We start from the raw sequence: 26,621 nt of genomic DNA on the forward strand, positions 1-26,621 counted from the left end.
CCCGGTGGGACATGCCCAGAACACCTCCCTAGGGAGGCGTCCAGGAGGCATCCTGAGCAGATGCCCGAGCCACCTCAGCTGGTTCCTCTCAACGTGTAGGAGCAGCGGCTCTACTCCGAGCTCCTCCCGTGTGACCGAGCTCCTCACCCTATCCCTAAGGGTGCGCCCGGCCACTCTGCGGAGGAAGCCCATTTCAGCCGCTTGTATCCGCGATCTTGTCCTTTCGGTCATTACCCAAAGCTCATGACCATAGGTGAGGGTAGGAACGTAGATTGACCGGTAAATCGAGAGCTTCGCCTTCCGGCTCAGCTCCTTCTTTACCACAACGGACCGATACAGCGACCGCATCACTGCAGACGCTGCACCGATCCGCCTGTCAATCTCCCACTCCATCCTTCCCTCACATGTGAACAAGACCCCGAGATACTTGAACTCCTCCACTTGGGGCAGAGACTCACCACCCACCCGGAGAGAGCAAACCACCTTTTTCCGGTCGAGAACCATGGCCTCGGATTTGGAGGAGCTGATTCTCATCCCAGCCGCTTCACACTCGGCTGCAAACCGCCCCAGTGCCTGCTGCAGGTCCTGGCTCGAAGAAGCCATCAGGACAACATCATCTGCAAACAGCAGAGATGAAATCCTGTGGTTCCCAAACCAGGCCCCCTCCGGCCCCTGACTGCGCCTAGAAATTCTGTCCATAAATATAATGAACAGAACCGGTACAGAACAGGGATGGTCCAATATGGATTTATTTTAGCTGATATCAATATTCACACATAATAGACAAAAATATCATTTGTCTGGTATTAAATTATGTGGATATGATATTGATTTTTTTTAGCTGATACCAGTGTCCCATATGTGACCTACTGCTGTGGCTGGTAACCAATAATTGTAGATACCTATATTTAGCATTTATTTATCTTAACTTGAAGTAAAGATCATTAATTAATTTTTCACTTTTGGAAAAAATAATAACAAAATGTATTTACATGTTTGTGTAAACCTACAGCCATAAAACTCTTTTCTATTTCAGTTTTGACTAGTCTGTTTAAAAAGGGCACACAGAGAATCAGGTAGCGCCAAAAAATATCAGTCGATACCAAAATCAACAAATCAGTGTCAATATCAGGTGATATCGATACTGGAACTGATTCTACATTAAATAATATGTTTAATATGTTTGCACTGTCACAATACAACCACATCTAGCTGCTCTTCTATTTACATTAGAAATACAAAAATATCAGCCCATACATTTTACTAATGTTATTTGAAAAACATCCCCTCAATGTCACAAAACTGATATCAGCACCAATATTTTGCCCATTCTTATCTAAAATACTCAACATAACCTTTGTGTAACCTCCAGTCACATAGACCTTCATTAAAGAATAACAATCTTAACCAAAAACAATTAACATTGCCAATTAACTGACCTTTCCCAGACCTAAAAAAGGCCCAGAATAAAGAGATACGTTGCTTTTGCTCTGTGGATCCGCATACTTTCCTAATCACCCACGAGCGTTTGAGTCTTGACCTTGGCGTAACTCAAATCTTTTAAGGAGCAACCTCTAAGTGAAGATGACACATGATTCAGGTTCAACTTATCCGAGACAATAAATCCATGTGGTGTTTATGACCTTCTGAGCAAGAGCAAAGTAATCTGATCTGCAAGACTCGCTTTGTTTTCCCCGAGAAACGCGAGTATGTACGAACTGGGAGAAAACATCTGCAATCAAAATATGACAGCCCATCTGACATGGACGTGAACTGAAGATGAGGAGGATTCCGAACTCAAAAATGTCTCATCAGGATGGTATATATGGAGAGGAGGAAGAGGAAAGAGGCGATCAGAGGTCGCACGGGGTCACTCAGTCGACACAGCAATCATGTAGAAAGATCTAGGCTCAGGTAACAGGAAGAACCATGAGACAAGCAGGAAATAACACTGTCTCTTTGAATTAACGTTTCCAGATAAAGACGGAAATGGAGGGATGGACTGAACTTCATGGTCAAGATAGTCACAGATTTTTGTCAGTGTAATAAAAAGATGAATGCTGATGTTTCTGGTACTGCGCATGTAAAATAATGTGGTGTATAGAGGTATAGAAATATATTCAGATGAGTGGACAAACTCTCTGTTGCGACTTTGCACATCAGATGTTATTTGGCATTTGTTGTATAAATGTGTGATTTTCTGTGGCAAATATATAAATAAAATGACTCAATTCAGATATATCCATAAATGTTTTGAAAAATATAAATGCTGAATAAGAAATGTAAGTTATTTCATGGAGATGTGTGGTATAATATGTTTGAAATCAGTGTTAAAGCATTAAGTTAAAAGCCTTAAAATATTTTATCAATGAAATAAATAAATAAATAAATATAAACAGGAACTCTGTAGTGTTGTATCTTGTAGTTTTGTCACAGTACTAAAATATCAAACTCAATTTTGATACTAAGAAACTGACTCAATACCAATTACAATACCACAATGATGATAAAAAATGCTCCTTTTGCAGTAACAGAATGTAATTTTCATATGTACTTTCTTTATCTTAGCCTGAGGTCTTATATTTGTTCTGCTAAAGCTCAAAGTCATACTAAAACTGTCTGGAGTCCTGTGAATGTGACGTTTTAGTATTGATACCCGATCCCTTAAATGAGTATCTAGTTCAACATTAGTTTTTCAAAATCATGTCAGATTTTTTTTTTTTTTTGGAATGAATACCAAAGCAGCAGAGAAAACAGTATTTAGTGTAATCTTACCAGGCGGTTGATGCGGACAAACTCCTCTGGTGTTTTGGCCCATGGAGGCAGCTCCACGTCGGAGACCACGGCTCCGTCCTCCATCACTCCCAGGCTGTAGCTGTTTGCATTCACAAACATCTCAGGGAGGTAGAAGAACTCTGGGATCAGCTCCTGGAATGACAACATTTATCAGTCTACCATAGTGTTGTTACAATACCAGCATTTTTAACCTCATTTCAATACTAAGGAACAGATTTGATACTATTCTGGAAACGTTCATTTCTGTCCTGTGGATGTGACTTTTTTAATATCAGTATTTGTTCAGATGAGTATTTAGTTTCAACAGTAGTTTTAGTATTGATATATGATTTTAGACGCTTTTCACAACCCAAACCTACCATTATATATTTAGTGACAAGTTTGGCATAAAAAATGGCAAATTGAAAAGCGCTGCTCTAATTCTTGGAAATGACACTGGTGATTTTGTTTACTTGCTTCTGTGCCGTGCCACTCCAGACACTGTCAAACACTATAACACGCTTTTTTCACTGTTCTTACATTGTTTAGATTTGGCCGTCACATAAAAGTGGGCTCAGATTTACTTGTCTTTTTTTCTTCGCACAACAGAGAAAGAAGCAGTCAGACACATTTAAGGAGATTTCATTTGGCAAAAACAGCAGAGTGTTCTTGTTGGAGTGTTGGACTCTGTCAGGAGATGTAACTCTGTGTTTACATATTTGTCATGGCTGAAAGTGAACTCACCACAATGACAGACAATGTTAAGATGGAACTAAAAATGCCTATTCTGGAGACAATACATTCTGATACGTCTCACTGCTTCTACTTACACTATCAAAAAGTTTAGAAGAACATAATTACACATTACATACATAATAAATGAGGTACTGATATGCTTCTTTCATTGTTTTAAAGGCTGAACACTTCCATTGATCTCCATTAAAGTAGTATTTTACCAGGCAGAGCATTAGGAACTAATTATTTATAGTATATATACATCAGATTGATCTTATTTCAGATTCAACTGGCGGCCCGCGTGCTAATCTGGCCATTTTGAAATTTGATCTGGCGCGTGATCATTATTCTGACCCAAATATTCGAACCAAGCCGATAGGTACCCGGCCCCAATCAGCGGGAGCGCAGGGGTGCACCACAGTTTCACAGCTTCTCACGGTTACTCAAACTGTTGCCCTGAGTGTGGCTTACTGTCCTAGATAAACACGTCAAGCAATAAAAAGAACACTCCTGTTTCTGGTCAAAGCACTCCTCTACTGCTTTCCTCTTCTCCACCTCTCCCCTGCCCCGTCATTCGCCACATTGAACCCGCTATCACCAAATGCACACGGGCACATACGCACACAGACACACACAGGCTACATACAAGCGCTGCATTCACATAAACGAGTGTGTACTGCTTAGTGCTGGACTCGACAGCCCAATTGAGCCCGTGCAGACGCTGTTTCAGAGGTTCCCCGCGCTGTGCTGTTCATACTCGTGTTCATGCTTCAGGCTCCCCTTCTCACGGCCCCTCGCTCCCCGCAGACTGTCAGTGTACGCCGCCAGTGTCTGGATCTGCCTCAGTCATTGTGGATTCATAGTTAAAAGTGATCTGGAGGAATCTTCACGTGAGACGCCAATAAAGTCTGGGCATTTGGAGACCAGAGCACGATTAGGGATCAAATTACACAGAATTCAGATCAAAGTCAGCACAGAGGCTCATCAACCTCATTTTTAAAAATCAAAAGTCAGGTTATAATAATTATAGCAGCACATTTTAACTAAATATTTATGCTGTCCAGACGTAAAAATGATGATTAAGTATTTACTCTATTTTATTTTACACAGGTCATGTATAGATCTAGATTATGTGCTAAAAACTTTTAACATTAAAAAGTAGACAAAATTGCAAAATATTTATCTGGCCCACAGGAATTGTGACATTCACGAATCTGGCTCCCATGAAAGTTGAATAGTCGTGCTGTACATGCTGTCTTATTTTAAAATATTACACTTCAATTTCCAAGCAAAAAAACAAACTTTTAGATGTAAATCAACCATTGTGCAAGTGCAAATGATATTCAATTGAAAGATTAAATCTAAAACTCTTGTAACAGTGAGCCACTAGCGAAGGGAAAAGTACGCTGGATTATCTAACCATTCGATGTAGGACTAATAAGATTCAAAATTCAAGATTAATATGAGCTAAAGCTAACTTTGAATTATAGCCAATGTTTAAAAAGACCTTATTAGACGGACATGGGGATACATATGTTGACAGTTTGACTTTAGGGCATGGCAGCCATTTTAAAAACCAATCCCATGTGACTCCCAATCTGTACTCAAACTGTATCACCTTTAATCATTTTTAAGTTGAATTTTCGTACATTCACCAACACTTAACGCACTACGCAACTTCAAAAACCTAATACATATGTCAACAAACTCGTACTTCCTTTCTTATCAGATTAGCTGCACAGCTCTCACTGGCGGAGTGAAAACCTCTAATCAAATGAGCAAGCAAACATGCAGGTTTAAAATAACAGGCCACTTCCTCACTTCAGAAATGTGCTCACTCTACAGAGTCTGACCTAAGCTTAAGGTCAAACCCTTAACCCAGGCTCAGGGGCCCTCCGACCACCGCCTGCTGCTGTAAATCTATACACGCAACACTGCAAAAACACAACATCTTGAATTAAATTGACCTAATTCAGAATATTGACACGAGTAGTTTTGATTAGTAGTGAATTCTTTCAAGGAATTGCAAACAGTCCAAATAAGTCAACTGTGTGCGCTTCATATTGAATTATTGACATTAAATTGACATTGAATTATCCATCCATCCATCCAGATAATCATGACATGCGTGATTATCTGACAAAAGCAAAACGGAGGTAGAATCCAAATTTTGCATAATCTCCCTTTAACTAATGTAGGCATTTCTTTTTGCAGTGCAGACGCCGCACACAGCAGCAGACCTCCAGGGGCCCAGCTCTCCTCTGCTCTATTATGTGCAGTGGCCCCTGAGCTGGGTCCCGGTCAGAGGCCAGCCCCTCTGATCCACAATCCTGTCCTGTCATGGGTCAGTGGCAGGCTCGGGCCCCTGGGCGTCTCTGGTCTCCTCGGCTACACCTCTGCTGGACCTCCTCTCAGCCACCTCGCTAATGCCACCTCTGCACTCTGGGCTACAGGTCAAACACGTCATTTTATGCTACTAATTATGAAAACTACGCATTTGTTCTTATTGGCTTGGATTTTGCCATATTTCAGTGCTCTTATTCCTAATGATGCTGTTTTCACTTTGAAAATTGTCCTTGTCCTCAGTAGTAGAGAGCAAAAAATGTAAAATTCTTCTTAAATTTGACATTAAGCTTGTCCCTGTCACAGCATAACATGCAGACATTTAGTGTCCTGCTGCACATATACTTTGAAAGCAGCACAAATCAGCCAATTGTTCAGATATGGAAAAATCTTCAGCTCATTGGTTTACCTTTGTGTGAAGAGTTGCCTTCACACAGCAGGTAAATACCCTTGGAGAGAGGGCGAGCTCCAAAGGGAGCACTAGGAGTTGCCAATGAAGGCCTTGATAGGCAAATCTGACAAATCTGTTGTGATGCAATAGGCACATAAAAATAAGCATCTTTGAGGGCTACAGACGTGAACTATTCCCCTACTCCAAGAGTTTGAAGAAACTTTGCTGTGGTGAGCAAGTGGAATGGCAAAACCACGTCCCTGTAGATCCAAAATGGGACAAAATCTGCCTGTCTTTTTGGGCACGAGGAAATATGTAGAATAGTAGCCCCAGGGTTGCAGCAGGGGATCTACTACCTCGACTACTACCCCTTTGGCCAATGTTTGAGCTTTCACTGAGTCGCTGATTATTGCCATTTTGACCCGACCTGACGTGTGACTGGCGTCAGAATTGCAGCCGGTATCCATGAACCAAGGTGGCAACCACCCATGGATCAGGTGCATGACCAGCCCAATATAACTGAGCTGCTGATGGGAGTAATATCTGATGGCCAGGCAGGCTTTTTTGAATCACTAAAACCAGTAGCTGTTGTAGCACCATCATCCATCATCATTTTTGAATGAACTTCCCTGTGTACTGAAAGTAGTGAAAAGTTATAGATAGCGTGCAAGGTTAAAAGGCCATAAAAAACTTAGCAAAAATAACTTTGCATTCTGGGGCTTCCCTCTGCTACACTGCTACACTAACACTGTTGCCACTTCTACCCCCTCCCCTCTGATGCCTCTGGGCTGAGGTCAAAGGTCAGGGGATTGGGAACTGGGGGTCATGCTAGCGTCACCTGGGTTAGCGGCACATTGAATCCGAGTGTTGTAGCCCATTATCACCCGGTCTTTGGCAGCGGCCTATGAAAACACTGAGGCTTTCTTGCCCTCTGGCCGAGAAGGAGGGCCCCTATCAATGGCTCTGGCGCTAATGCTAAATGGAATACTTAGCATAATAAATTGATACATCTCACTCCTAATTCCTCTTTTGCGTAACCGTTGAATGCGTGCCTCCGAGCGTATAAAGTCGACGGACCGCCATTCAAATATATGCACAAATTGTAGCTGAACGGACTTGGGGTGATGCGGTCCAGATTTGGCCTTTGTTTTGATCTGCGGCTGAGCGCTCCCAGCTAGATCCACTGTGACAGGTCTAAACGAGGGCTCTTGTTGGACTTTTCGCAATCAAGCACTGGCCAGTTCCATCGTAATCTAATCCATATGTTTAGTAGTTTGGTAGTAGAGGCATACGTGTGTGGAGGGGAAAGACGGTAACGTGCAATCATGCGTCAAAAGCTAGCGACGCAACTGTTCGCCGCGCAGTGACCCAGCGCAGACGGCAAAGGGCTAGCTAGCTTCGGCACGGAATGTTTCAAATGTAGTCGTAAATGTTTTAAAAGTGCTGTTAAAGCGTAGCACTGGGAGTTCTCGGGAGTCCTCAGTATAAGAATGACCTGTGCAGTTTTGGGGGCCAGTCGGCAGGGATTCAAGTCCAGGTTATGGTGGAGTGAATGGGAGACAGGTTGAGGGGGCATATGAGGATTAAAGGGGCGCTTTGATCAGGCGAGCGAGGTGGTTTGACAGCGCGGGACAATGATTGGTACTGACTGGACATTACTCTTTTTAAGGCTTTTCTTGCTTTTGTCTCAAAAACGCAGAGTGAAGATTTATTCCACTGCACTGCCCACTGCCTGATCAGCAACTTCTGACACAAACTTCTAACCTTGTTACCAAGTCATGCACAAAGGACAAGTGCAGAATGCAGATGGTTTGTTTTTACTTTGAGAGATAAAATGTCATTGTAATGTCAAACATCTCCGGTGGCTTAAAGTTAAACCCTTGTTTTTGTTGATACGGGATTGTCAGAGGTAACATACGCAACCAAGATGGAGAAATCATTGTTATGCTGTTATAGTCTTAAAAGTAGGGGATGTAACCCGTGTTATTACTGGTTAAAAGGAAAACTACAATCACAACTGAAACTGTGTTGCTAGCAGCTTAGCCACCATTCTCATTTTTGTCATTCTCATCTGAAAGGTCAGAACCTCAAGAATTCACTCACTTCAGAGGCGGCACTAGCACTGATTAATGATTGGCTGTAGATACTTGGGTTTAGGTAGTGAAGATTCGAAGAAGGGAACATGTTTAGGTTTCTTTTCAACTGGTATTTAGTTGTAAGAACTGGCAACCCAAAATCTTATTGAATTACCATCATTTGATCAGGTTTGCTTCATATCCAATGGCACAGACAGGTCAAGATGGAGAAATATCTAACAAAAATCCTACATACCAATACCTAAGTTTAATCATGAGGTTATAATCAGGTTATTAATCCTTAGGTAAAAGGTTTGTCTGTATACCTCCATGTAAATAGTTTGAATGTTTACCACTTATTTTCAGTTTCATTGAATATTGATACTGCGGTTTCTCTCTGATTGAACCCATTTACTTTCACCATTCAAACTGTGCATTCTGAAGTGCTCAAAGAAAAAAACTACCACTACTCCATCTACTACACATCTGCTCCATTAAAAGGCCAAATAATGTTTTGTATTAACAGGCAGATGGGGAGTATTGTCTTTTATAACAGTGTACCTTAACATCAGACGTGTCCCTCTGGCAGTTCCTCCAGGCCCGGGACACAGACGAAAAGGTGCGGTCCGCGTGGTCAAACTTCCCCCCTTGGAAGTTCAGGAAGAATGTGGTGAAGGGTTCCTGCCAATTACAAACAAATGCACTTTTAATGGACTCCTACACATTGTTAAACCTTAAATAGCCCCTTGAGAAATGTCCAAAATTTACTCTTTGAAGTAAAAATGAACAAGTGAGCGAACAGTAATCCCAGTGAGCTACTAAAGCCGATCCACTGATGCTACTGATGCATTTCTAATCATGTTTAATCTTGTTAAGGTGGATCAATAGCTGCCTCTCTGGCCAAATGGCTCCCGAGTGACATGGGTGCAATATGTTGGAGAGCATCTAAACAACAAACACTGTAAATGGCTAATTAAGTCGCAAGTGACTAAACCGTATAAAACAGACAAGAGGATAGTTCTGAGATAATCCAATAGAAACAATTCACAGTGTGCAAACATCACAAGTAGAATCATATGGCTTTGGATAAAATGTTTCAGTATTATAAATGCAAAAATGTGTCAAATGTGTTTAATCTAATATAAAGTTTTCATACACACACAATAGGGATGGGACAATAAACAATAATATCGTTTATCGTGATAAAAAGGGTTGACAATAATCGTTCGTGGGACATTTTATATAATCGTGATAATCGCCAACAAAGATAATCGCCATTGTATCAGCAGAATGTGCCAAAAAAAACACGTATCCACAGGGGAGGACAAAGGGGTGTGTTGTCCCAGGGTTTAGGAGCCCTAAATTGGACTCTTTTTCTATTAATTTGTATTAAATGGGGCCCATGTGAGACTTCTTGCCCTGGGCCCCCAAATTGCTCATCCAGAATATTCTTATTGTTTTCAGTGATAAGTACAACACACTTCTTTAAACATGGAACTTATCAGATTAAAATTATAATTATTCATATCCAGAACATTTTAAACTGTCTGCAAGTTTAATAATTATCGTGATATAATCGTTAATCGCAATTATTTTGACCATGATAATCGTGACACTAAATTTCAATATCGTCCCAGGCCTAATACACAATATTTCCCATGTCTGAAGGCATATAGAATACATCAGCGTCTTTTGATATTAACCAAATTAACCAAATTTTTTCATATGCTAGTTGCGGTAAAAATTGCAGATATTTTGGGAAGATAGTTTTTTCTAAAATGCTCCAGATTATTTGTGAACTATACTACTACTTTACAACTGGAAGAGAAATATCAGATATCCAGGGGCAACTAAAATGAACTCACTAATAGAAATGATCAGGTTCAAACATTTGTGGATTAACATTTAGATATTTCATGGCAAAAGGCAATGTAATCTATACCGCCATCTGGGACTATGACATCACCACAGTGTAAAATCTGAAAACCACCAATAAACCCCGAAAAAAATAAACAAAAAAACACACACATCTTGGACCATCCCTAATATTTTTTTTCCACAGGGTCAAGTTTCTTTTAACGCACTACAAATATGTTCTTGATCATTGTTGCTTTTCATTTGACGCAATACCAAAAGTTCCCGATTATCCTCTGAAATGTAGCCAAATTAAACCAGATGCTAAAATGTCATTGAACAGGTGTGTGGAGGTTATGAAATTTTATCCATAAAAAAATAATAATAATAATAATAAAAAATAAAAGGCTAGGTCTTATCCATCTAATGATATTGTTTCATGCAATTTTGATGATTTTTTGCATGAGCAGAAGAATAAACAGCGAAACTAATACGAGTCCCATGCATTTTTAGGTTGAGGTTAGCTGGTTTTATGCATAAGACTCAATGGAGACCGAATATTTTGTTGTTTGCGGACCCTACAGTATCAAACTAAGTAAATGTAGCTTTTGCAATTTAATGATTTCAACCACTCTAATAGCATTTTGATTGCGACTATACATTCTATCTGAGCATTACACTTAGTCTCATTTATAGCATCCACACAGTTTCCATCTCGGCTGTTTGCATCGCTCTTTACGTGAAGGCTTCTGGTAAAGTGGATTATGAGTAAGCCGGCTAATGATGTGCTAGGATCAATGTGGAAAGTCTACAGGGAGTCACGCAGACAGTGAGCTACGGGGACAATAACAGGCCAAAAGTGTGGGCAGGCAGGAGAAACTTAGTAACCTCCCGGTCCCCAAGGTACACTAGGAAAAGATTGATGATGTCTATTCCACAAAGGTCCTTAAAAGAGCACACTTCAGCGAAATGTTTACTGCTATCCTCTTCAAAAACCAATAAAAACTCACCAAATGGCTGCGTGGTTGGTTTAACAAGGTGGAAGTAAATTGGGCCATTGTGTAGCTCGTGTTTTGTACATATGCTACTGAATCACAACACGTCTATACATTCAAAACATTTTCGATAATTTACAAGATTTACGTTTCTGCTTCATCTCTAGAGAAATAGAAACAATTTTTTGATTCACTCAGGATTCATAGAACTGTACTTACATGTGTATGGAAGTAATGTATTTCATCAGACTTTGACTTTCAAATACCGCTGAATTTCTCACTTTGAATTTTTTTTTACTCAGGAAAAACATGTTTGTATTATTTTCATTCTGATTTTCAATTTCAATATTTTTATGCCCTAAAATTCAACAGTCACAACACAGTGTAAAATTTGCAGTGAAAAAGATCCAAGATGTCAAAGCATAAGCAATCGATTGCAGCTGAGGATTGGCCTTTCTCTTCATTGGGCGGGGCTTTTTAAGAAATCAAAGATGAGGTTTTGTAAGGCTAATTCTGACCAATCAGAATTCCCCAGTTCTGATTGTTATTAAGTTAGATCGACTCACTTAGGATCGATTGCTCATGTCTTGGCATCTTGGATTGTTGCGGCAAAATTTTTCACTGCAATTTTTTCACTCAAACAATTCAAAGTGAAAAGTGAAAAAATCTGATTAAACAAATGATCTTCCATACATGAGGAACTTCATCAGTTATATATGAATAACAGAATCAAAGAGTGACATATACTCTACAATCACTCTACAAAAATGCATGAAATTATTAGCTTAAACCAGTGGTATAGTCTGTTGCATCATTTTCTATAGTGAGTATACTGTCCTACGGTCTTCCCCAGAAAACAAATGAACAAATTAGAACTGATTTAATGTATTCTGGTTAATATTTTGCAGGTCATTTGATGTGTATTCACTTGGTTGCAGGTGAATGCCCCCTCAGGTTCTCTGCCAGGCCCCTGCACCACTCACACAAACCACAAAGACTACACCACTGGCTTCAACTGTTATATAATCCTATACGCACTTTGTTGAATGAAACTTGTTGAATTTGTCTTTGTTAATCTGCAAAGAATTAAAGATTTCTATGCTGATTTCTAGATCTGAAGCAGGAGGTAGAGAATGAACAAAAAGACATAAAAATAACATTCACATTTCACACAACATAATACTTACCATTCTTAGTAGCCACATCTGAGTAAAGCTGGATGTAGAGTAGTGTGTGCCATAGTGAAACTTGGGCACCTGCTCGTCCTCCCAGGATTCATAGCGGTCAGAGAAGAAAGCTGCTCTTTTGGGGTTGAGCGCTCCAATGGGCTATTAAAAAAAACAAACACACACACAAAAAAAACACATTTTACTTATCAAAACATAATTTCTCTCATTCCCCATGGTTGAATGTACTTCTGTAAAAAGAAGACATTTGCAGTCAATAGCGTGCAGCAAATGAGGCTAGTAACCTTTGTGCGATATCAAATGAATATTAGATGATGTTTCCCTTTAGATCAATCCTTTTTCCACGGAGTGCATTTTACAGCGCCCCCCGGCTGTAGTGTGTCACAGGAAACTAATGCTCTCCAATGAAAGACTGCGCGCTCGGAATATCAATATCCCACCCTCTAATTTATACTTTTATTAATCCCAAAGTAATGCACCGGTCACTTGCACCATTATTATAGGAAAGAAATAGTCAGAAGTAAGTTGTATTAATTCTTCATTGTTCTTGGAAAAGCAATAACCGCGTGACACCTGGCTATTATTTAAATTCTCATTTTTAGAAATCGCTTGGAGTTCAATTTTTATTAGCCGTTGCTTGGCTGGGTTGTATTCTTTCATACCCCCCTCTCCGGCGGATCAATGGTAATGGAATAATGGTCTTTTGAGGAGTAGAGCCTGGTAGGGCGTGGATCAATTGGACCTCTTTCATATCATAGGCTGCCTGTCATGGTGCTTCGTCTCCGGGCCGGCGCAGGTATTGATCTGGGGTTGTGGCTACTGTGTCGGGTGGGGGTAATGGGACGTGCGGCTGGTGGGTGCGAGGTAGTGGGAGGCTGCTGCTGCGTCGGTGCGGAGGGTGTATCGTTTTGATTAATGCTGTTGGGTTATTAGGTTTTTCATTTTTAAAGCGCACGGCGAAACAATTCAGATGTGATGAAAGCCTCATATTTAATCAAATACATCTTCAAAGCTAATTTTATGGAAAAAGCAGATCTACGTTTGTTTGACCACACACACAAGCTCGTAGCTCTGATAATTGAATCTGTGTGTCTATGTGATATGACTTAAGAACTGCAGTATCGATTACATGCTTTAATTTACAAGTGAAACTCAAATAAAAACCTAACAGAGACAAAAAAAACAGGACGAAATCAAGGCCAGTTGTGGACTTAATAAGGAAAATCAATAATCTGCTTAGTTTAACATATTCCTTTTAAAAACTGCATTTTGTCTGATGGAGAACCTTGGTGTTATTGCGATATTGATTATTGCATCAGTCAGTATCACGATATTGTTAATTTTATATACTGTGTAGCCCTAAACTGTATTATTATTTACAATTGAAAATGAAAAACGCATAAGTTTAAACAGGTTTGTACCTAAATAAAGGATAGCCCCTTTGTTCATGCTTGACCATGCTGCTAGCTGCAACCAAGATGTTGCATTTTTTCATTCAAATTGAGTGCTTAAATTAACAAGAAGCTGGTGAAAAAAGGTGAGTATGGATTTTAAAAACATGGAGGAGCACTTTCTGCAGAATACCACTTTACGACATCATCTGGTGAAACAGAGGACTCTGAGCTCTAGACTGAATCTGCGGGATTACTTAAACACGACAAAACAAGACACAACTCTAAGCGTATTTTTGATGAGAAACAACATAACATGGTTAAAATCTAAAATCTGAATGTCAAATCTAAACTGTAAAGGACTTAAGATTATTTTAAAGTGTAACTTAACACTTTTTTTTGCACCTAAACTGTATATATGGTAACTGTAGTTCAAACTTGGTCAATTTGCAGCTTTCTGGTTTAAAAATGTATGTGGTTTCATGTACTTGGTGACATCACAAAAGACTGCCCTGATTACAGACAGGTGTTTCTGATTACACGCCCCCGCCTCCCCTCCTCATAATACTGGTAAAAAGAGATTCCACTAGTCCTCCAGCACATAGCCTTATCCATCGCTCCCCATGCCGGCAGTGCACCGCTGCGTGCCTGTGACAGTGATACACGGCGGGCTTCCTCGGGGCCACTGGAGGGAAGGGGGCGGGGGGGGGCTGAGTACACACTGTGAATTATACATCACACCCATTGCTCTGATTTATAGGCCTAATAACAGCGCGCTCATTAAAAAAAGAAAAGGCAGAGGAGGCGCGTAAAATAGAAGGAAAAAAAAAGAGCGCAAGTGCCACGGTGACAGAGAGGGGCAGTGGCGGAGTGGTAGAGCGCGGTGAATTACAGTGGGTGAACGCAGTGGTTACAGTAGGATGGCTTTTGGCCCGAGACGTGACGTTAAATGAATCAGTCTGTCTGTAGAGTTTTAATTAGACGAGGATTGAATGATACTACGGCTGCTCCAGAGGTAAACACGGTGGATATTGAGCTGGTTTGAAAGAGAGAAAGAGGAGAAAGAGGGGAGCGAGAGAGAGAGAGAGAGGAGGGGAGACAGAGAGATGAAGAGATTAGAGAGATGGAGAGAGAGACAGGGAGGGAAATGGAGGTAAGATAAAGAGATGACGAGAGAGATGAGATTGAGAGAGAGAGAGAAATGAGATACAGATTGAAATAGAGAGATGAAGGGATGAGAGAGATGGAGAGAGCGATAGAGAGGGACATGGAGATATGATAAAGAGATGACGGGAGAGATGAGATAGAGAGATGAGACTGAGAGATGGAAAGATGAGATACAGACGAAATATAGAGAGATATTGAGAGGGGCATGGAGATATGATAAAGAGATGAAATCGAGAGATGGAGAGATCAGACTGAGAGATGAAGTGAGAGATATAGATTGATATATAGAGATATGAAGGGATGAGAGAGATGGAGGGAGAGGGAGATAACAGAGATAAAATAAAGAGATTGCGGTAGAGACAAAAGATAGAATAGATAGATAGATAGAAGACTGAAATGTAGAGATGAAGGGATGAGACAGAGAAAGAGAGATAAGAGAAGGAAATGAAGATGAGATAAAGAGATGACGGGAGAGATGAGATCGAGAGGGAAAGATGAGATGGACAGATGGAGACATGCGATAGAGAGATTGAGAGATGGCGTGAGAGATGCAGACTGAAATATAGCGAGATAAAGGGATGAGAGATGGAGGGAGAGGAAAAAGGAGATAAGATAAAGAGATGGCAGGAGAGATGAAATGGAGAGAGATGAGATAAAGAGATGAGACTGAGAGAGAGATACAGATTGAAAAATAGAGAGATGAAGGGATGAGAGAGATGGAGAGAAAGGTAAAGATGAATGCAGAAAGAGATAGATAGCAGATTGATCAAAAATAAACAGATAGATGGATAAATAGATAGGTAGAATAAAGTAAAGAGAAGACGATGAGATGAAGAGAGCGCGAGAGATGGTGGGCAGAGAGAGGGGGACAGCGATGAAGAGATGGAGAAATAGAGAGACAAATGGAAATAAGATAAAGACATGATGAGAAAGATGAGATCGAGAGATGGAGAGAGATAACAAGATGAAGAGAGACAGACTGAAATGTAGAGAGACGAAGGGATGAGACAGGTGGATAAAGATTACAAATTAGATTGAAAAGTAAACAAATAGATGTATAAATAGATAGACAGAAGTAAAAATATGAAGATGAGATGAAGATGAGATGAAGCGAGAGACAGAGGGAGGGTTGGGAAGTGCACTTAAAGATGTGGTCATTAAATTTAACAGCAACAATGCAGCCAGAAGTGATGGGGTTGTAAAAGGTTATGATCGTCTAGCTAGAAACTGCAGATACGTAATTTAGAAAAATATAATAAGACCACAGCCTGTAATCAGATGCATACTGTAATATTGTTCCCTTTGGCGTAGTAACAATTTCATTAAGATATCAAAATATATACGACTTATTTGCATGGATACATTCAATACTGTTCGATACAATGAGTGTGGTGGGCTACAGGTAAATGGGTAGTTGGGTAATTGTCGTGGGTAGAGCTGCAGAATTAAGAAAATGTTAATTGGATCGTGATTAAGACAAAGGTTGATCGAAATTATCGGCTTGGGGCTTTTGATTAATAGGTCTATCAGCCACTGCGGCAAGAAGAAAGCCAACTTATACTTTGAGTTTTGGTGTGGATAGAAGTGTAATGTTCTATTGTTTTTGTTTTGCATTATTTTTTTATTAGAATATAAAATTTGAATCAAAATTGAGATAGACAACCTCTCATTAAATGTTGTTCTTTATGTTTACACCTTTCTTTGTTTTATATACATACTGAAGACAACAAATACATGAAGCAAGATATAAGGAATTATGTAGTCAAAGTATCCACCCTTTGCTTTGTGGACACTGCTGCAAACCCCCTGTCAGTCAAGTTCATGATGACGTCTCCTGAAATGGTTTCACTTCAGACCTGGGGCTTGTCAGGGTTAAGAAATACCAAAAAGTGCAAAGCAGTGATCAAAGCAAACCAGTCTGGAGTTATTTTGAGTTTATTTTTGTTTGCTGTTCTCCATATGTGTCCATTCATAGTTTTGATGCCTTCAGTGGGAATCTATAATATAAATATTCATGGAAATAAAGAAGAAACGTAAATGAAAAAGTGTGTCCAAACTTTTGACTGGTAGTGTAAATCAAAACAGAGGGAAAAAATATAAATTGCTTTGCTACATGACGCAAGCCTAGTTATATGTTTGCATTAATAAAAAGCTGCATATGTGCTTTAAAACCTCTTTAATATCTTGTATTTAAAATATAGGATACATTGCACACAAAACAATTTATAATAATATATAAATTACAACAACACTAAATTGCATCATAATAATAATTTCATATAAAGAGGCAGTATTATCCAAACCAACTTTATTTTTGAGCTGTCTACCTCGTAACTATAATGTTCCCTCATCAAAAACACGTCTGAAGTGCTTTTATTTGTCATTTATGTATGTCTGAGTAATCTAGAGATCTGTCTTGCCCACAATTTGAACCCTCTTTACGGTTAACAGTACTACTCTGTACAAGACTCAGCCCACAAACCTACACCATCCATTGCTCCCTGCGTTTTTTATAAATATATAAAACTATAGCAGGATACAGAACAATATACTACAACTTCACAAACCTGATGCGATGTACAGTATTTCATTAGCAGAACACACTACACAATAAAAGACAATATAGTGATCTTAATATATTATGTGGTAACAATTAATACCCCACATAAGTGTAATAACCCAAATCTAAATCGAATTCAACAAAAGTACACACTAAGACCTCTACAGAACTGTTGCAGGAGCATTTACCCTGAACCTTAAAAAGAAAGTCTCACTGGTGATGGAGTGTAATAGCTTAGCAGCAATTTGAACATCACAGGAGCTTTAAGTCATAAATCACACATGCTTTTGAGAGCCCTGTTTATGTATAATATCCCATTTAAACAGTGAAAATAGTGTGCGGGGCCTGGGGGATAAACATATGGGGCGCGTATGGTGAAATCAATACACCATTAGCTGATCTGGCTGGAGCAGCACAAAGGTACACGCGCTGCTCGATAAATCCTCACTTCGCCGGGTGCCATGTAAATGTAGGATACATGAGACCTGGGACGGAGATTACAATGTTTTTATAGAACTGTCAAAGGAGGCAACAGAGGACGAAGGGAGTGTATGGCTACATTTTGCACGTTTTAAAATAAAAATGGCAAGTTCAATGTGATATCTCGCTGGTCACCACTGCCTCTGTCACGCTTCGAGCTAAACTCCACTCCACACTAATGTGCAATCAGATTTGTTTATTGTCAGTGACGCAAGTGGAATAAAGGAGATTAACAGTTTAGTTCTTCTCTCGTTGATTCTCCAGAAATTCTCAATGTATTTTGTTCTAGGTGAAATTTTTTCTTTCATTTTTTCTCATAAGCAGCCATATTTGTTTTGATATGCATGAACCATGTGTGCCCCTGTTCAGCTAATCCACCTGTCAATCAAGCCCTTTGGGAGATTCACTATTGAGCAGAGTCACATCTTTGTAAGGTTTAGGAGTGTGTATTCTGGATCCCAAGCACTAAGGGCCACATAAAACACTAAAGTTCATAATATATTTCCCCACACCTACACTGAAACAGATTGAAACAGAGAAAACTTAGAAAACTATTTATAGTCTGGATTGGTCAGGCAGCTGCAGACAGTTGAAAATGGAGGTTACTCTACTACTAGGGAGTCCCACTCATTTCTGTGCGTCCCGCCTGCATAGTTACACATTGTCTTGCATCGTCAATGCGGAAAATCTGGCCCATGCAGATGCAGAAAAAGAAATGCAACTGTAATGCATCTTAACTTTGTAGTTAGCTGCTATTGTCTTTAGCCTCATTTAAACTGCGTCACTTCTCTGTGTTTCAGCGGAGGGTGAGGCATTGTCAATTAGTACATTCAGAAATCATACCTAAATGACTTTTTCCATATATAAACTAGTGAACTCTTAATGCTGTGGTATGCAAAAGCAGTTCAAAATGGGGTCTGTATGATGTATAATATAGGACCTGTATGGCCTTAATAGAGATATCTCTCTCTATATATTTATTTTTTCTTATTTGTGTTGAGGACGACCACTTGCAGCCAGGGCTAGTGTGCTCTTATCGTGACTACAATGTTATCTCGAGGGTCGCGTTTGATGTCAGGTTGGGGTTAGAGTTTATGATAAGACGCTCCCTGGGGTCAGAGTGGCTGCGGCGGAGGGGAACATAAATTCTGTGTGGCCTGTGGAGCCGGGGGGGGGGGGGGGGGGGGGGGGGGACGATGACAGTGTGACACGCACATACACACATGACTCTCGGTGGTTCTGTTAGCGCGCCTCTCAATGTCACTGCAGTCTGCTCACATGACCTGATTCTATATTTGAGACGAGCGGCAACATGACATCACAGAGGGGTTAGGGAAGTACACGGAGATGGGGTGGACAAATATGGAGTGTAATGAGAAGCCAAAGTAATGTACTATAGGCGATGTAAATGTACAAGGGTCTTACGCTATTTCAAAGTAGACTAGGGTTGAACTAAATATCCAATTGTGATTTTTTTTCCCAGTATTGTTATGTTTTATGATCATTATTTTGCCCAGAGTGCACCTTTTACAGCTTCAACATTTGAGACAAGCAGCAAAATTCACTATTCGCTATTTCAGTACAATAATTGAAAGCATCACATGGAACCAGAACTTGTGTTACGTTTGCAAACACAAGTATGAAATTTACATAAAAATATTGATATTACTATGCAAAATTAGAATATAGACAGTACTGTATCTAAGAAAACCAGCAAAAAGTCTACTTGCTTTAGCTAACACTTCAACCTCAACTAAGGCATTTTAACGACGGCACATTTTACCACATTTACAATAAAAATACGATCTTATCAATATTAACGTAACGCCGCAAATTGCTTAATAAAATTCGGTAAACATCGTCCACTACCAGTTTCAAATCACTAATGATAAGCAATAGCGTAATTTGATTAGATCAATTTCCACGCAGAATAGATTGTGTTGTATTGTTTTGAAAGTGCGCAGTGCAGGATAGCGGGGGGAGGGGGTTGTTTGGAGGGCAGAGCGGAGAGGGCGGGAGGCTGAACAGAACTGCCCTTTTCCAGACGCTGCAGCCTGCCATGGTCGAGTGCCTCTCCACTGATATCACACATGTGTCAACAACATGAATAAAACACATGTAATATAGAGACGCCCTCCTCGCCCTCCTCCTCCTCCTCCTCTCCGCTGGGTCTCTGCTCTTCCTGTTTTGACTCGGTCCCTTGGGTGGCACTGAATACAAGGCTACCATTTGAAGGCATGTATGTAGTCAGATAGAGAGATAGATAGGGCAAGGAACAAAGAGAAGAAAATGAAAGTAGAAGGAGTGGATTTCATATTTATATAACTATACGTAAAAAGGCAGTAAGGCATATAGAGGTTTAGATAATAAATGTGCAATGCTGGTCACGCTGGGAGGCCAATAACAATAGCAAACGCAAAATACAGTGGCAGTTGTGACGTGGGGAAGAACAAAGGTTATGGTGATGTGTTGATATTATATTGTTTTTAAATTCCAAACTCATTTTAATATATATTTTTGTTGCTATTATGTTCACATTTTAAACTTATGTGGTGAAGGGCACGCCACTTGTTAGTCTCTATGGAGATGTTATTGCTTAGTCTGGAATGTTTCATCGCATCGCATTTATTCAATTATATGTGTTCTTATTGCTCAGAAATGCTTTGCAAAACAGGAATTCCTAATAAGAGTGTGGTCACCTCTCCAGAGATCTGACCTGTAAAACGGTCTGGTTGTGTCATCTGCTTGTTTCCATGGAGACAAGCAGATGGTAAACACTTATGCGTACATGTAAATCTTAAAAACTATAATTCTGTCTTTAGAAGCTAAGGTGTATATGATTAAAAGCCATTGCACTATAGCAGTTACAAGTGTTGCTTAGTACGATTCTTTAACTGTCCCGGCTGTCTCCTAGTGGTTAATGTTCCCGCATTCAGCTCTGAAACGTACCTCTGTCCATTAACACTTACTCATCAATTTAATTTTTTTCACTTCCTGATTTATTCCTACCATTTTGGTTCCTACGGCTTGACAGTCGCTTTATCATCTCACCCCAAACCTAATCCCCTATCCTCCCACCTACACGCTTCACTACTGCGGAATCCCACCCTCCTTTATCTACGTGTGCTAAACAACATGAGTAATAATAATACCTATTTCTTTGTAAAGGGAGTTTGTTAAGTTGTTTTAGTGCTTTGGCCTGAATGGGTGCATCTTAGGGCATTGTATAAAACACCATCCGTTGCTTGGAGCTAATAGGGAGTAGTACTTCACTTCCTGGAGAGCCGCAGAAGGTCAAATTTGAAAGAAATAAATTATGGAAACTGTATTACGAATAAAAAGATTGCTAAACCATATGAGGAAATTGGATCGACTTGAGCTGAGAAAAACCAGAACATGTACAAGATAGCCATCAGCCAGTAGTCATTCCGTCACTTAGCTAAGATCAATGGCAATTACGTGGCCAACTACAACACGCTCATGTCACACTCTTGGAAACAAAGTAGGGAGGAAATATGCGGTCTAACCTTGGACAGATCTCTGAAGTTACTGGGCAAAGTGAGGTCCAGTTCTTCGGATTCATAGTTGGTGATGACCCAAGGGAAGACAGGGTACTGATTTAGGTCGTTGTAGCTGCGGCCTGGAAGAGAGCAAAAAAGAAAAAGATGATGATGTTGTGTTCATGGGTAGAAGCAGCTTTTTGAAGACTTGTTCTCATTGAAAACATAATATTAAGATTAAATTTATTTACTCTCATTGTCAGGTAATAAAATGGCGACAACAGTGTAAGCTTCGTCTTTGTAAACCACATAAATTGCACTGTTCCATCAAATCTTCAGAACAATAAAATATTCAAATGGTCAGTGAAATAATAAAAAAATGAGAGATAAAAAATAGTGTTTTAAATTATTCCAAAATGCATTTTTTTATACAATTTTTCTCGTCTTTTCCTCATCACAAACAGACCTGGAGTTGTATTTTTTTTCATTCAGAGAAAATAGAAAACACTCTGTTCCACCTTATGATGTCACGCTCCACTGTGTTTTTAAACTCCATACACCTTCACAAGAATCATTTGGATCATTTTAGCCCTGGATGTAGACAAATAATAAAGGGTTACTCTAACACGTGTGAATGAAACAGAACACAACTCTAGGTGTGTTTTTGAGGTTACAATATCCTAACATGGCTTAAAGCTCACAAGAGTTTATTTTGTGTAACATGGGACCATTAAAGAATTTTTTCATCCCATAGACCCTTCAGTGAACAAGACAGATTTAACTGTGAAAAGTGACTGTGGAGAGACATTAGTAAAACTGTGGATACCAGGAATCTATCTCACAATGCTTTGCTTAAACCCTAAAATGGCAATAGTACTTCAATATACTAACCAGACATAGTATTGAGAAAGATGAGGTACTCAAAGTTGGAGATCTCCCGCCGCTGCCAGCGCTGGGTCATGTTGGATGCCTTGAAAAGCTGCTTTGGTGTGGCCAGAGAAATGCGTCTGTAGAGACAAGGTCAACGCTTGTTATAACCAACGTTTTCTTTTTGCCCCGTGTGCCCAGACAAAAACACAAGGTCTGCAATCACACCGGCACAACTCACCCCGGGCGTTATTAGACTTCTCCGATACAAATGCCCTTCAATGGAGAACCTATTGAATTCACAGTCATGCTAATTAACAAGACAAATATGCAATAAATTGGGGTGAGGTTTGTCGGGGGGCACGAGCGCACGCATATTATGGTCTGTGGAGTGATGTATGAACTTGGACAGAAACAAATGACCCCACATCTAATTAAAACAAAGGAAAATGATGGAATTAATCACTGTCAAGGAGTTGGATTATGGTCATTAGGACTTCTAAAGGTGAAAGCACAGTCCTTCAAATATGAGGGTGCTATGGCAACATGCTTACTGGTTTAGTACTAATTCAACTGGGACTCAAGCCAAACTAAATTGTCAATCTGCTTCTTTTAAAATATTATATGAATAAAAATGTTACTCGTTTTGCCTTCTCAAAATACCACCCAAGATAAAAGTTATGACATTGCAATGACCTTCCACATTTTCCAGATGCCCTTTCTGTCACAATTGGCAGTTATAAAATATATTATTTTGAATGGGAAGTACAATATAATGGTGGTAAATGTGTCTTGCCCGGGAGCACAACACGACACAATCAGTATTACTCTATAAAATCCATTAATGCAAGTACAAGTAAATCAACTCATTTCTGGATTAACTAAAATAGGGTTGACTTTATTGTATATTTTATTATATTGGAATATTATTGTACCTGGAAGAAGAAAAAAAAGAATCACAAACCAAAGTATTAGTAAACCGCAGCTGTATATATTTGCTTTGTATACGCTTTTTCTTGGGTTGGATGCTGTTGGGTGAGTATTTCTGGAGCTTTCTGATAAATTGTGCTGTGTTGGCAGTGTGAGCCAGAGTAAGCACAAGACTGGCCTGTACAGCTGTCCGCGGGTCACAGAGCCAAGGTATCCCTGACCTGAGGCTGGGCTGATTAATGAGCCTGCTACAAACACATACATTCTGCTGGACCCCCTCGCTGGGTATGAGCAGACACACGCTCCCCTGTACACACCTTCACTCAAACAGCACAAATCCAACTGGTACGGCTAAAGCCCGCTACATGCTACAGGATAATTGGCCCGTTTTAGGCCCTGATTTGCTTTTCCCTGACCTCAGGAGGTGTGACTTGAGTTGGATGGTCGTGAGCAGTTCTCAGAGCCCCTCGTGTGCGTGGTGTCAGTGAGCTGCTGTGTCATATCAAAACCAGAAAACTTCACCACTACAGCGACAGTCAATAAGGCAAGAGCAACACAGCATAATGTTTAACAAATAATAATAATGGCACAGTTCTGACTAAAATCTAAACTAAAAATGCTCTGAACAGTTTAGGTTCTCAGAAAGTTGCATTGTGCTAATCAGGAAAAAAATGAGATTATTGAGTGCTAGCTTTAGTACCACAGCTTGTATTATAAAGTGTGCAATCTCTTCTCAGCGCAACTGCTTGGTCTTTGCGCTCGGAGGTTCATAAGATTTGAAATTTTATGGATTCTCCTCTCATATTTACATATTGTTTAAGACTCTAAAATCATGTAAAGTCTTGCAAACTTAAGTAAACTCGGGTTGTTTTATTATTTAATATAAATTTGATATCGATATGGACATGTGTGTTAGTGTGGCGGTGAAGCACAGCAAAATAAAGCACCCTACATGCTGTTTTATGTTGCACAGATAGAAAACAGCTGAACTGGGCCATGTTTAGGTGAAACCAATTAAACAAGCTCAAGAGAAAACAAGGGCGATACAAAAAGGAAGTCATAGAAATGTCTTATAAGTTTCTCGAAGTAAAGATTTGTCAGCACTTTGCAAACTGAACACCAATTTGACAAAGTAAAACATGACTGATTTTAAATGTTAATCTTTAATAATGTTTTGCTCGCACTGTCATTCCATTGTGCATGAGCCAGGGTGATCAGGCAAACCAATGGTCAAATTAATAGATTATACAGTCCAGTCAGGCTTGGTTTTAGAGTAGTTTCTCGATACATTGTGGATTATTTCTCATCTTTGAAGGAAAATGCAACAGAAAATGTTTAAAAAGCAATTGTCCAAGTGCATTTTTATGAACTGTTATAATTATTTTAGTGACTTGTATCTTTTACTTGCGTCACGTGACATATCTAACCTGGTTTGTGGAAGGCCAAAGTTGGTTCCCACGCCAACTCGAGGAAGACTGTTGACCACCTTCTTAACAGTGGCCGCATCGGGGAAGTTGAACATGACAGCCGCTGTGCACAAAAACAACGGAGGTTATTTAGAGGCACACAGTTTTATCACCCGGTAAAACAACATAAATAATATCTTACTCCTGTTGGCCATGAAGATTTCCAGAGCTGTATTCTGCAGCAGGTAGCGTCTGGAGAAGACCGCACGGATCTCAGTGAACAGCCACTTTCCATGGAGGCCTTCAGTGTACGCTAAAATCTGAAACACAAATGAACAGAAACGAATAATTATAATAAAGCATCTACTGCAATGAAATTAAAAAAAACACAGCACAAGCAAAAAAAAAAGGCTAGTATGTGCAGGAATGATGCTAGCTTGGGTTCATTTTTCATTAGCGATGGCAGGACACCCCGAGCAGCACGATTAATGTCTTATATTGATCTGCTCCAATGAAAAAGCGATTCCTTTAGCGGGAGAATGGCTCCTATTCAGCCGTATTGAGGCAGGGCTGCATTTAGTTCACTAAAAGATGATTCGTATTACAGCTCATAAAACATAAAGACTAGAAGGCCACCCTGGAATCTTTTGACATAACAAAGATAGGGTTAACAACAGATTTTAACATCAAATTAGGCTGAATATGTATTTTTACCAAGGTCAGATTATATTATTAAAAGTGCAGAGATGAGCTGGGCTAAGGGGGTCCCCACGGAGCTCGCGGTCGCCGTCATAGTAACACGTTCTGACGGCTGTCACTGTGGAGGACATATTCAGATGCTTAGCCCTGCCCCAACCATTCTTATTCCTACTAATCCTCCATTTAGATATGCCGCTAACCTACTTAGCACTGCTTTGTTAACTAGCTTTTGTTTCGCCCTTCGCTTTTAGATCCGAATGCGTTTGCTGACAGTGGGCGTACTGGGATGTCTAATGGCGGTAAGGGGACGTTTTAGCTTGTCGCAGCACAGTTCAGACGCTGTGTTATTAATCAAAAATATTCAAATTCCGAGCCAGAGAGAGATAGGCCCCGCTCGCTCATTAAAGGCAGGGGACAGCGGGCAGAGCAGCTGAGGCCCTTAGCCGGGGACAGCCTCCTACCACAGGGTCTCGGAGGAATAGGGGCTGCCTGCATCACAGACTGACTTCAAAGTCTCTGGAGTTCAATTAACTGTGGATTAGAGGCTGGGAGAAACTGGCTGGGGCCGGTGTCCTCCTCCTCTCCGCCTTAACAGGGGACTGGAGATGACTGGAGCGGTTACTGTCAAGCTATGGACAACCCTGGCACCAACATGGAGCAGAGCAGGGGATTTTTTATCACGAGGAATGATCAGAGAGTGAGTCATTTATGGAGTCCATATCTGAACTATTTAGTGTGAAAGGACTTATAATACAGTCTTTTCTGATCTATGTTATAATGTTTCCTCATCAAAAACATACCCAGAGTTTGTATATTCTGTATATAATGAGTTCTTCTCTCAAATGGAAAACATGCTGTTCCACCTTGTGATGTCATGTGGTGATACAGGAAGTGCTCCACTGTCTTTTTAAACTCCATACTCCTTCACTAGGAACATTTGGATCATTTCAGACCTGAAATTGCCAATCTCAACTGAACAAAAGGTAAAAGGTAGCTCTTAACTTTGAAGACTACAACTTCATGACATCACAGTGTGGAGCAGAGCATCCTGAGCTTTGGAGATGCAGACAGACTAATAATGAGGGATTACTCAAACATGCCTGAATGAAACAAAACACAAACCAGGTATGTTTTTGATGATGTAACTTTATAACATGGCTTAAGGCTCGCATAAATCAATTTTGTGTAATATAGGAGCTTTACAGAATAGTAAGTAACTGAAAAAAGTGAGCCATGCAGGCAAATAGTTTAGTTTATGAAAGATTG

The 26,621-nt window shown here is 40.0% G+C and overlaps 1 protein-coding gene across 6 annotated transcripts in view; it reads right to left on the reverse strand.

The window, feature by feature from the left end:
- Positions 1–26,621, reverse strand: part of lrba (LPS responsive beige-like anchor protein) — a 258,545-nt gene that overhangs the window by 66,483 nt on the left and 165,441 nt on the right. For all 6 annotated transcript variants that reach the window (XM_033972966.2, XM_055221266.1, XM_055221265.1 and 3 more), the window contains 7 exons: positions 24,859–24,976; positions 24,678–24,780; positions 22,345–22,460; positions 21,481–21,593; positions 12,356–12,496; positions 8,881–9,000; positions 2,776–2,928 (listed from right to left, as the gene is read on the reverse strand). In XM_033972966.2, coding sequence (XP_033828857.1) covers positions 2,776–2,928; positions 8,881–9,000; positions 12,356–12,496; positions 21,481–21,593; positions 22,345–22,460; positions 24,678–24,780; positions 24,859–24,976 — 864 coding nt within the window. The remainder of the gene's footprint in view (positions 1–2,775; positions 2,929–8,880; positions 9,001–12,355; positions 12,497–21,480; positions 21,594–22,344; positions 22,461–24,677; positions 24,781–24,858; positions 24,977–26,621) is intronic.

Source organism: Periophthalmus magnuspinnatus, chromosome 1 (genome assembly GCF_009829125.3).
Source record: "Periophthalmus magnuspinnatus isolate fPerMag1 chromosome 1, fPerMag1.2.pri, whole genome shotgun sequence".
In the NCBI taxonomy this organism is placed as follows: domain Eukaryota; kingdom Metazoa; phylum Chordata; class Actinopteri; order Gobiiformes; family Gobiidae; genus Periophthalmus; species Periophthalmus magnuspinnatus.